The 12,451-nt window shown below is 42.0% G+C and overlaps 1 protein-coding gene across 2 annotated transcripts in view; it reads right to left on the bottom strand.

Annotated features, from left to right (window-relative positions):
• CPNE5 (copine 5) overlaps positions 1-12,451 on the bottom strand; it is a 307,885-nt gene that overhangs the window by 97,930 nt on the left and 197,504 nt on the right. For both annotated transcript variants that reach the window (XR_009555063.1, XM_060231586.1), the window contains exons 11-12: positions 9,891-9,932; positions 9,252-9,327 (exon numbers count right to left, since the gene is read on the bottom strand). Coding sequence is in view for 1 of the 2 variants with exons in the window: in XM_060231586.1 (XP_060087569.1) it covers positions 9,252-9,327; positions 9,891-9,932 (118 nt within the window). In the remaining variant the exon portion in view is untranslated. The remainder of the gene's footprint in view (positions 1-9,251; positions 9,328-9,890; positions 9,933-12,451) is intronic.

Below are 12,451 nucleotides of genomic sequence, written 5' to 3'. Positions count from 1 at the left end.
GGAGTACTGTGTGCAGTTCTGGTCGCCGCACCTCAAAAAGGATATTATAGCATTGGAGAAAGCCCAGAAAAGGGCAACTAGAATGACTAAAGGGCTGGAACACCTTCCCTATGAAGAAAGGTTGAAACGCTTAGGGCTCTTTAGCTTGGAGAAACGTCGACTGAGGGGTGACATGATAGAGGTTTACAAGATAATGCATGGGATGGAGAAAGTAGAGAAAGAAGTACTTTTCTCCCTTTCTCACAATACAAGAACTCGTGGGCATTCGATGAAATTGCTGAGCAGACAGGTTAAAACGGATAAAAGGAAGTACTTCTTCACCCAAAGGGTGATTAACATGTGGAATTCACTGCCACAAGAGGTGGTGGCAGCTACAAGCATAGCCACCTTCAAGAGGGGTTTAGATAAAAATATGGAACACAGGTCCATCAGTGGCTATTAGCCACAGTGTGTGTGTGTGTGTGTGTGTGTATATATATATTTGGCCACTGTGTGACACAGAATGTTGGACTGGATGGGCCATTGGCCTGATCTAACATGGCTTCTCTTATGTTCTTATACACACGCACAATATGCCTGGATTTTATTTGAATTAGTTCTTAAACTTTTCTGCATCTTACTCATCTAGAATGTTTTTACCCTTCCATTACTTCAAGGAACTCAGGAGCAGCATGCATGGTTCTCCTGTCTTTCACTATGTCCTGCTCATGGTGGGGGGGGGGGGGGTGAGTGGGCACAAGCAGTGAGGACACATCAATTTGGAACTTAATGTTTTAAGCATGTTTGTATTTTGAGTAAAAAATAATATGGTGTTAGTTGGGTTTGCCTATGTCCTTTATAAAGTTTATATATCTCTGGTACCTGGCATTATATTTTATGGCACAAATGGACTGGCCTGACATTTTTGTCATATCCGGCCCTTATGACAATTGAGTTTGACGCCTCAGCTGTATTGGCTGCAGATGGGGATCTAGGTAAACCTGAAGAATCCTCCCAGGTGGATACAGCTGTGTTCACAGTGGCAATGAAAGAACCACAAGTCACAGCTCTGTGTGAAAGCAACCTAATTGTCTCTTTGAGGGCCATGCTGGACGCAAGGCTGCTTAAGTTGGTTCCACATAGAGATGATTATCTGTGGTGCTCTCATTGCCACAGTAAATGTAGCTGCAATCATGTGGGAGATCTCCTTGTTTACCAAGGTCTCCCTTTATGTCAACTATTCCACTCTACCACTGGTGGACTTTTTGCTGGCTTAAAAAACATACTAGTAGCAGATATACTGCTATAATGTTAAAACTAGCTACCAATTTAAAAAGCTGTCCAAAAACCTGCTGGCAGCAGCAAGAGTGATGCCAGGCATGAGAAAATACTAGAAAAAAATGCACCAATGTGGGTGGGGACATCCAGAAACCTGCAACTTCCTGTCAACACTATTACAAACTCTGATTTGAATATGATCTTTCCAAAAATCATCATAGACAGGGCTTTTTTTGAGCAAGAATATACAGGAATGCAGTTTCAGCTGACTTGACATCAGGAGGTGTGGCCAATATGCAAATAAGTTCCTCCTGGGCTTTTTCTACAAAAAAGCCCTGCATGAAACAATGGTGATATCAAGGGGTGTGGCCTAATATGCAAATGAGTTCCTGCTGGGCTTTTTCTACAAAAAAAGCCCTGATCTTTATAAAAAGGGTAAGAAGGAGGATCCATCAAACTATAGACCAATTAGTTTGCTAAACATTATAAGTAAACTGCATGCAGGATATTTATTGGATAAATTTTTAGATTGGCTAGAACAAGAAAATATCTTGGTTTTATTTATTTATTTGATTTATATCCCACCCTCCCTGCCGAAGCAGGCTCAGGGCGGCTGAACAGACAGGCTTTAGACCAGGTAGGTCTATGCTTGATCACTGCCTTACACTACAGCACCTCATTGAGAAATATTCTGCCAGGGGAGCAACATCGTTATATGCTGCCTTTGACTCTGTTTCTAGACCCCGACTTTGGAATAAGCTCCTAAATTCAAATATTGATAAAAGACTTCTGTTTTTATTGCAGGCCCTGCATTATCATACTTTCCTAAGTGTCAGATGCAGTAGATCTCACTGACCCTATAAAAACCCTCAGAAGTGTTAGGCAAGGATGTCTATTAGCCCCAGCTTTGCTTATTTTTTACATCAATAATATAGTAAGTTGGCTCAACACATCTGATCTTCATCCCCTTAAACTTGCAAACCGGCATATATCTGTCTTACTGCATGCTGATGATGCTGTGATATTATCTCGAGCCCCAGTTGATCTTAGGCAAGCCCTAAGGAAGTTCGGCATGTTCTGTGAAGATGAACTTCTCACAATAAACTATCAAAATACCAAAATTGTAGCCTTTGGAACCCAGGATCCAAACCCAATAAATGGACATCAGATAGAACAAGTTGGCAGTTTTAAATACGTAGGTGTAGTTTTACAGGTCTCTGGTTCTAGGGTTAAGCACAGCAAATATGTTGCCGATCTAGGGGAAAGATCAGCAAATGCCATACCGAATTTTTTTTGAACTCATTGCGGATACTATGTCCCTGCAGCCTTGAAATTATATAAGGCCAAATCATTGACACAACTGCTCTACGGAACGTTTTTAGGACCACTCTCCTCATGCTTTGCCCCACAAGAAATAGTTCAGTCCAAATTTCTAAGAGTTGTTCTGCAAGTTCCAAACTGTGTATCCAATGCTTGGTTATGACTGGAGTCTGGTAATCTCAGGTTTGAAGCTAGGGTTTGTATTCTATCCATCTATATGTGGCTGAAAGGTCATTTTAATCGACAAGGCCTGTTTCCTTTGATTTTCCAGGATGATTTCCAATCCAGTTGGCTCAAGGCAGTCTACAACCATATTCACAGAACTGGCTTTTCACTTCAGCTGCTTTTATCTTACAGACTTGAACAAGCTAAAGGGCTAATTAAATATGGAATTGAGGTCACAGAGCGACAGTCTGATATCTTTAGTGCATCCAAATTTGAGGTGTTGTTAAATATCAAAAGTACCATTGAGCCGGCATCATATCTGACTTCAGTGGAAGGAAGAAATTTTAGAAGGGCATTTGCTCTAGCTAAATGTTCTGCACTTCTATCTGCAGTTATGCAAGGCAGGAACAATAAAATCCCCTATTCTGAAAGGCTATGCTCATGCCCTCTAAGTGAGGTTGAATCTGTAGAGTATATGTTTTTCAGTTGCCCATATTATAGGGAGGCTCGTTTTAGAATTATTACTCCACTAGTTGACAAGACACCTGGTTATATTAATACAAACAAAGCAAGACTTTATTGGTTCCTATCAGATAAGAATTCAGAGATTACACAGTCAGTTGCTGAGTTTTGTGCATTCACTCTTAGACTGCAGGAATTGCATTTTAAAAGTTCTTAAATTTTGATCTCTATTTTTGTATACTATGTCTGTTTTTATTTTTTCATATTATGTTGAGACTGTAATAAACTATGATGATGATGAAGCCCTGATCATAGATAATAATTCCCTAATGGTGGTGGCCAAGTGGATCACTCCCAATGGCTGACGGGTGCAGTCAACAAACCATTGGCCCATCATGCATCAGTCACCACCTCTGGGTGGCTTACTCCCCTGTCCCCTGCCTATTGCAGGCCCGGGAACATTGATCAAACCGCCCAAAGAGTCTTACTTCAGAGACACAGATCTCCAATGCTTCTCTGTGCCCTCGCTATCAACCAGTCTCAGAAAGGGCTGCCTCTCTACTGCAGCCTCATAAAGTGTTTCCTCAGAGGCTACGGTGTCCACCCCTTTCCTGTCACCCAAGTGCTTCAAACTTGTCAAAGAGAAAATGGGAAAACCACGTTCTTTCAACAAGTTTGAAGCACTTGCTCCTTGTTGAAAAAGAACTGTTTGAATTAGTGGTTCCAAATATAAAAAATTGTTTGTTGTGAAAATAGTATCTGAAGAAACTAAAGTGAAATGCCTGGAATATCCAGGATCAGCATTAGACTGTTTTCATTGTTATCTATTGAGGCCTTCTGTGCTTTATGGACCTATGCACTGTGTCCTGGTCCATATCAGGACATTTGTGCATCAGTTCAGGAATGCAAGATATACAGACTCTTCTATTAGAGTTCCCTGGCTCCTTTTATTTAGCTCACTGTGAGACTGTATCAATGCAACATTTCTCTGGTTTATTAGGCACTTAAAAGAGATGATATTCCACTAGTTCCTATTAGGAGATGATTCCCCCCCAATTTCTAAGAGAGGCAGCAATAACTCCTGTCCTTAAGTCCAAATGCTTTTCTGTTGCAATAACTCAGTCCTGCCCAGGCTTTTAGCTCAACAAGTAGTTGAAGAATGAGAGTGAAACCAAATGTGCAAAATTGGCATGTTTCAACCCATATGACAGGCAGCAAAATACAGCAGACGTAAGCCCGATTTTATGCAGGCAGCTCCTTTCTAATTGTTAACTTCTTTGGATGTTTTCCATTAACTGGTGGAAAACAAGTGTTGATTCCTTTTAACCTGGGCTCTAGTTATTTAGTACATCTTAATAGATTTTTTTTTGTCCTTTGAGCACCGTCCTGAACAAAATCTCTCTCCTTTCCTAAGATTATTACTCAAGCAGATAGACCTACCACAATCCATCCTTTTAAAAAGTGGCTGGATAGCTGGTTGCAGGTGTATCTTTGAGATATGCCAGTGCATTATAAGAGTCAAGGAATGGTTCATGATGATAATCTAATCCTGGCTAAGTGCCTTGGCCTCTAAGGATATAGCAGAAGGGGTTAAATACACCACTATCCTGAAATATTTACTATATACCACATGAAAAGAATGTTATGACATCAGATAGAAAGTATACAGATGGAACAGTAATTTGTGCTATGTTATCAGAAATACTCCTATTATATATTTTGAAAGCTGTTCACTTTTCTTATCTGATGCTATACCATACAATCTCCCTTCACCTTTTAAAAGGCAAAATACAGGTTGAGTTTAACGCCCTACCCCTGCCATCTAATAGTATGGGGCAGGACATAATGCTAGTGGTGCTAGATCAGTTCCAATAATGTGATAGCACTAAAGGTAAAGGGCACAGCTCTTTTGGCTTGCAAAATCCCATGAAAAATAAATAGGAGCTGTGCAGATTGGATGCTGGTGACAGACCTACTTACTTCTGCTAATGCCCATGTGCACCTTTCATTCTGTTACAGCCCCTTACGCTTTTAGGACCTTATGCAGCCAGAGCTACAGGCAGGCACCATCTTGGATTAAAACCAGAGAATCATGGTAGGAATTGAATGGTAGCACATGCCATGTAATCTCATGAGGAAAAAACAGACCCCTGTGCGAAACTTTCATACCCTTTTAACCAATAGCTTGGGACTCAATGGGATCTCTTCAAACTCATGCCAAATTGAATGGCCAATGCCTATGGGACTATAACTTTATATTCCCTTCCCCTCAAGAGCATCCAGGGCCGGATTAACAATTAGGCCAAGGAGGCACTGGCCTATGGATCACGCCTTTAGGGGCCCCGGGCCAACTCCCCCCCCCAGTTTCCCCCCCCCCCTGTTTGCAGCTCTCCAGCCTGCATGCACAGTCAGCAACTGAGCCGCTCTTTGCCCAATTTGTCTAGTGTGGTTACTGCTGGCATCATCACCAAGTTTGCCTCTTTCTGTCTCTTCCCCGCAGCTTTGTTAAAGGGGCTTTTGAGAAGGTGCCTGCAGGCTGCAGTGGAGGCTGCAAGTAGTAGGGTGGGCACTCCCACTATGAGATAATTTGCAAGGGCCCCCCCAAGATTTCAACTGCCTAGGGGCCTCCACAGGGTTTAATCCGGCACTGAGAGCATCCTTCAGAATACAGACTTGACTGGGAATCAATTCAAGTAATTAATCAATATAAAATCTTTATCTTCTGCCCTGTTAGCATACCCATTCAAGTCACTAAAATACCCTATAAATCTGGTTCTCCCCACAACAGGAAAGGCTGTGAATTTTAAATGTATAAGGACCCCCCCGTTAGCTGGCATTTTAGAAGCACTTCAGTTGTACCCCGCCCAAGACTGTTTGGTGTAATGGTTAAGTGTGCAGACTCTTATCTGGTTTGATTCCCCACTCCTCCACTTGCACCTGCTGGAATGGCCTTAGGTCAGTCATAGCTCTGGTCTGGCAGAGGTTGTCCTTGAAAGGGCAGCTGCTATGAGAGTCCTCTCAGTGCCACCCATCTCACAGGGTGTCTGTTGTGGGGGAGGAAGACAAAGGAGATTGTGAGCCGCTCTGAGTGGAGGGTGGGATATAAATCCAGTATCATCTTCATCTTTTTCTTTTCTCCATCACTGGCACTTCTGGATTCTACCTCCACATTTCTCAACTACACTATCTCAGAGCAGGTAGTGTATGGATATTTCCTCCCCTTCCCTTTCTCTCCAATCTGTCCTCTCTTTCTCTCTCAGTCATCTTTGGTTCCCCCTTGCTCCTGTCTCTAGTTCTCTCTCTCCCATTCTCCTCCATTTGCTTGGACCCTGCTTCAATAATTTCCCTATCAGCCAGCAACCTACTTCCCCTCCCTCTCTCCTTTTCATCACTAGGGAAAACATGTCGTTTTGTTTAACCTAGACTTGTAGCACCTTTAAGACCAACGAAGTTTTATTCAGAATGTAAGCTTTCATCTGAAGAAGTATGCATGCATACAAAAGCTTACATTCTGAATTAAACTTTGTTGGTCTAAAACAGGAGTGTCAAACTCATCTGTTACGAGGGCTGGATTTGACATAAATGAGACCCTGTCAGGCTGGGCCATGTTTCATAAAATGTAATGCCAGGTAGTGGACAGATAAACTTTATAAAGGGCACAGACACACAAATTAAGATTTTTTAAAACTTAAAACATGCTTAAAATATTAGCCCGCTTGCAATATTTTGTTTTACAGTCTCTGATAAATGTCACCTCTTGCTATGAATTATTGCATCAAAAACTGTAGACAATGTCTGTGCTGTACCAGTCTTGAATATGTGCTGTTCAGGTGTACACATCTGTAAGCTGCAAACCTACTTTTGATTCATTGACATTCATTACAGATATCTCATGGTCAATGCTATGAGGCTAAGACCCAGAGGAACATGAAGTAGCTGGATACTGTGAGCTTTTGTACAGATGTTGCTTCACGCACTTGTCAAGAACATGTGAAGGCACCATGGCACAGACTGAAGGCTATGTGCTTGTCTACAAAACTATAATTTTCCCTAGAAAAATGACTACAACTAAAAAAAAACACTACTCCCCCCTCCTAAAAGGAGAGCCAGTTTGGTGTAGTGGTTAAGTGTGAGGACTCTTATCTGCTAGCATGGCCTTGGGTCAGCCATAGCTCTGGCAGAGGTTGTCCTTGAAAGGGCAGCAGCTGTGAGAGCCCTCTCCAGCCCCACCCACCTCACAGGGTGTCTGTTGTGGGGGAGGAAGATAAAGGAGATTGTGAGCCACTCTGAGACTCTTCGGAGTGGAGGGTGGGATATAAATCCAATATCATCATCTTCTAAAAAAAAAACTACTACAAGAACAGAGAGACAGCCATGTACAGTGATCACTGTCAGCCTACTATCTGGGAAGTCTAAATTCAAGACCTCCAATCAAAGGAAAATGTGAAAGAAAAAAGGAAAATTTGCTGGGTAAACCTGGGGTAGAACACACTCTCAGCCTAATTTTGATATTTCTTTTCTAAATAGTTCACATGCTTTCCTATTGAGAAAGACTGGAGGGCATGAATACTGTGAAAAAGAGGAGAGGAACCCAGTTACACCCATAACAAGCCCAACAAAACTCTTTCTCTCTCTGTAGCAAGGCAAAAAGCTCATACCTTCATTAAACGTTGCTAGTCTTAAAAGCACTCTTTGTAGCTCTCCTGATGGTGCGGACTGGCAAAAGAAGCTCTGGCTCTTTCTTTCCTTCCCTGGGGCATGCGTAGGGGGAGCAGCCTCAGCCATTCATTAGAAGGAAGAGAGGCTTGTCTCAGTAGCTCTGCAGGGTGATTAACTGAGCCTGGCAAACTTAATCACCCAGCAGAGCTATAGAGCCAAGCTCCCTCATTGGCTGCTCCTCCTCCTCCTCCCTTTGGTAAAAGGGAGGGGGGAGAGGGAAAGGCTGCTTAACTGCTCTGGCCTGTCCAGGGAGAAACACAAAATAGCAACTGAAAAAAGCAGGCAAGGGAAAATGAAGCAGATGACAGTAGGGTTGCCAAGTCCAATTCAGGAAATATCTGGGGACTTTGGGGATGGAGCCAGGAGACATTGGGGGTGGAGCCAGGAACAAGGGTGTGACAAGCATAATTGAACTCCAAGGGAGTTCTGACCATCACATTTAAAGGGACAGCACACTTTTAAAAATGCCTTTCTTTCATAAGAAATAATGAAGGATAGGGGCACCATCTTTTGGGGTTCATAGAATTAGACCCCCTGGTCCAATCGTTTTGAAACTTGGGGGGGTATTTTGGGGAGAGACACTAGATACTATACTAAAAATTTGGTGCCTCTACCTCAAAATATAGCCCCCCCAGAGCCCCCAATACCCACGGATCAATTCCCCATTTTTTCCTATGGGAATCATTCTCCATAGGGAATAATAGGGAATAATAGAGTGCCCAGTAGACATTTCCCCCCCCCACGCTTTCTAAAATGGGGGGAGGGCCTCCAAACCAGGGAATCCCCTGCCCCCACCTGGGGATTGGCAGCCCTAAGTCACAGCATTCCATGGTGCTAGTTTCTAGAGTATCTGCCCCCTCTTTCAACACTCCCTCTTGGTGGCCCAGTGGTGGCTTACAAAAGCAAAGAGACAAAAAAAGAGGGGACATTTGGGTTCACTGGCCAGGGTATTGTGCAAAGCTCAAATGCTAGCAAAACATTTAAGAACAGAATTTAGGGGCAAACTTGTGGCCTTCTCTGTTTCTCTCCATCTTTCATTCTCTTGGACTGACAACAATAACACTCCATTCCCAGTCAAAACCTGACATTTCTGGCTCTTGGGGGGGGGGGGGGGGAACCCTCTGCAAAACCTTTTAAGTTCTTCTTTTTTTTAAAAAAAGTAAAGAGAGACTGAAGAAATGAGAAATACTTCCTACTTTACAGGTTACTTTTAAAACACGGGCTGAAGGTTGGTCAACAGACTCTCAGTATTTGCCCTGGATATAAGTTCTCAAAGGCTCTGTCAACAAACTGTGTCTTCCATCTTGAGATTAAGAGAAACCACTCACCTCATAGACATTGAACTGGCTTTGTCCTCGAGCCAGTTCTCGATAGCTGGTTGTAAACTCCCCAATGAAATCATGGCTGTTGGTTGAAAAGAAATTCTGTGAGAAATATAGACTTTCTTAATGTTTACATTGGTATCTCTCTTTCCTTCCTTCCTAGGGACAAGGTAATGTACATGGGATTTCCACTAAGTCTCCACCAGAGGCAGACCCATTCATCTTCCTCAAGGATGCTGCATCAGGTGCCTTTAGATCATGTCTTGGCCCAGAAAAGAGACTCTCTTGTTTATTCTTCAGGATGGGCACTTTTTCTAAATGATATAAACAAGCCCACCAAATAAATGGCTAACTCACTCCCTCTTCCAAGGCTCCTTTCCCTTTCTCAATCTGTAAAAATCTTTTGAATTACTAGGAGGTTAGAGCAGTACAGACAGCTACATCTGCTCCGTGTCTGTTTACAAGCTGTGGTTCTACGGGAGCCAATTTTTTACAGGCTTTCAGTGTCTTTAAAAGACATTACAGCATACAGCAGGTCTACAAATTCTTACATAATTTTTTATTTTTTAGTCCAACTGTTCCCAGCCAGAACAATGTTATGTTGTTGTTGTTGTTTTAAATAATTAGAGTTGGAATGCTACTCACCTGCCATCCCGGTCCCAGTCATACACTTCCACTTTTATAGTTCTGAAAAATATGGCAATAAAGGTCACTCTAAAAACAAGTTGCTCATGTTACTGCCTCACCTTCTTTCTTTTTGTGGAAACCATCAGTGAGAAAATGTTATGCTGTACATAGGAAATAAAATTCAGCCTCCAAAGAAAATCCCCAGGCAAATGAGAAGCCAAGGTAGGATTTTATAGATATTTGTGTAGATTCTATTAGATTTACAAAATATGTTAGGGATTTTTAAATTAAACATCTAATTGCTCCTCATTGGCTAATTAAATTTAAATCAAACACCTATCTTTTCCTCATTTTGGTGCAGCCCCTTTTCTTTTGGTTCTGGAGCTGTGAACAAAATGCTTTGAATACTTCTAGACAAAATTTCTATAGCCTATCTTAATTACCCCCAGGAAGCCTTATATGGTTTGAACCATTATTAATTGGGAAGGCCACAGTGACAATGTCCGTGAACTTTGGTTTCATATCAGTTAACTTAGACAGCTAAAGGCAATTGTAGCTGACAATGCTGCCAGATGAACTCAATGTTCCTAGGAAGACTATAGAAGTGGCCATGATCACGTCCCTTCCCCTTACCTCCTAATTGTGTCAGACTGTTGTCAAGAAATGCCCCTGGCTAGCTGACTTTTAAAACTCCTGTTAGAGGAGTGACAGTGATTAATTTGCCTGTGGCTTCCTGTATGTTGATGGGTGACATCTGAATTCTCAGGGGCACTAGGGTGAGCAGAAAAGTCGGTTCAAGCTTTGAGTTCCAGTTGGAGCTCATTTGCAGAGACTGTGCTGCATCCCCAGTGACCTTTGGAATTGCTTTCTAATTTTTTTCAGTGCCTCTGCAAACTAACCAGTGGCCAGTGAGTTGCAGAAAATAAATATGCAGCAAAGCTGACTAAGAAGACTGGCCTCATTTTGTTAAAGATAAAGATTACAGACAGAGCTACTATTCCATAGAAAGGATAGGCAGCCCAACAACTACATAGCTCCAGAACAATGAAAATCACTCATTAAGATGAAAGAACTACACATTTAACAAAGTGTTCAACAGGCTCAAGAAAATTAGCAAACTGATAATTGCATCTTCAGTGAATTAGAAGCAGGGCTCACACACACACAAAGCGATCAGAAGACTAGTGCTATATTACATTCATAGCCACACTCAGAAGTAGCAAGAAGACTGTACCAGCCAACATGACCTGAGGATTATGGTTGCATTCATATCAAGAAGCCAAGAGGCAGGTGTATTCCCATGTGACAAAGGGGAGTCTATCAATCAGCATGGCTTATGAATAGCTTGGCTCAGATTGGATGTTCGGATGGAAAGATCACTAGCCCTTCAGGACCATTTAAACAGCTGTGACGAGTTTAAGATTTTGCCCAGAATGATTTCTCTCCACAAACAATGGATGCGTTCCAAAGAATGTGCTCAATGCCAATGACATTCGTAGTTCTGCCAAATGGAGCTGGAGGAAAAGGTAAAGAAGCCTTTCTTCAAAACAAAAATCTGTTCTGATCTTGTAGGCCCATAGCAAGTCAGAGAGGGGGAACTAGGAAATGGAACTTCACAAAAAGGTGATGTTAAAGGAGACAACACACAACACCAATGATATGGTAGTTGCAAGAGCTATGGCATTTATATAAGGGCAGTGCCTTGCTGGTTACAAATAGATGACACATGTCACCCAACAAATAACTCTTTTTTTTCAAATTCCAAATACAATTCCAGGGATGAATTTGATTATCCTTAGGCAGACCTGCTGAATCCAAATCTTACAACTGTTTCATAGTTATGTGACTGAAGATTAAGGCTACTAAGCAAATCTGTACTGCTATTTTCTTTGAGAGATGCAAATACTTTAAGTACTTGCTTCACTAGTTCTGGCATTTGCTGAACCAGGAAAATGCAGATTTTTGCAATCATCTTTTTATCCAACACTGGTTACATACAGCTCCTTTGCTGTTCCATGGCTTCTAAAGAGAAGCTATCCATTTCCTAGCATCTGCACAAAATTGGCATCAGTGGGGCTCCTGACCCATTTAATTGACCATGGGTCATGCATTGCAGAGCCTGACTGGGGCAGTGCTGATAATCTCTTGTATAGGGATGGGACATATACTGCTTTGATTTGCTAGGTAGGATAGGAGGGAATGCTTGGACAGATAATCAGTATTTATATTATCTGGAAGGGCAGGCTGACAATTTCAGATAATTGTGAATTGAAACCCTCACAGGGAGAAATACAAAAGTATCTCTAACAAGCTGGTTTGAACATATTTCACAAATTTGCTGCCCTTGAAGATTAAAATTGGGATGAAGACAGTTTATGTATATGTACCTAACTGGAGAGAATCAGTAGTAAACCCTGGAAGCTACTGACAATGCAGACTGGAATACTATAATGAACAGAGCAGACCCTGTTATTGTTACCCAAACAGGCAGTCTCTTATTTACTTGTGGGAAATTAGCTTTTAAAAAGACCAAGTGAGACAGGGTAACTGGGATTCTCTTCCTATGTAAACTGAGATCT

This window comes from Heteronotia binoei, chromosome 2, assembly GCF_032191835.1.
Source record: "Heteronotia binoei isolate CCM8104 ecotype False Entrance Well chromosome 2, APGP_CSIRO_Hbin_v1, whole genome shotgun sequence".
Lineage (NCBI taxonomy): Eukaryota > Metazoa > Chordata > Lepidosauria > Squamata > Gekkonidae > Heteronotia > Heteronotia binoei.
This window is presented reverse-complemented; position numbering and strand designations above follow the sequence as displayed.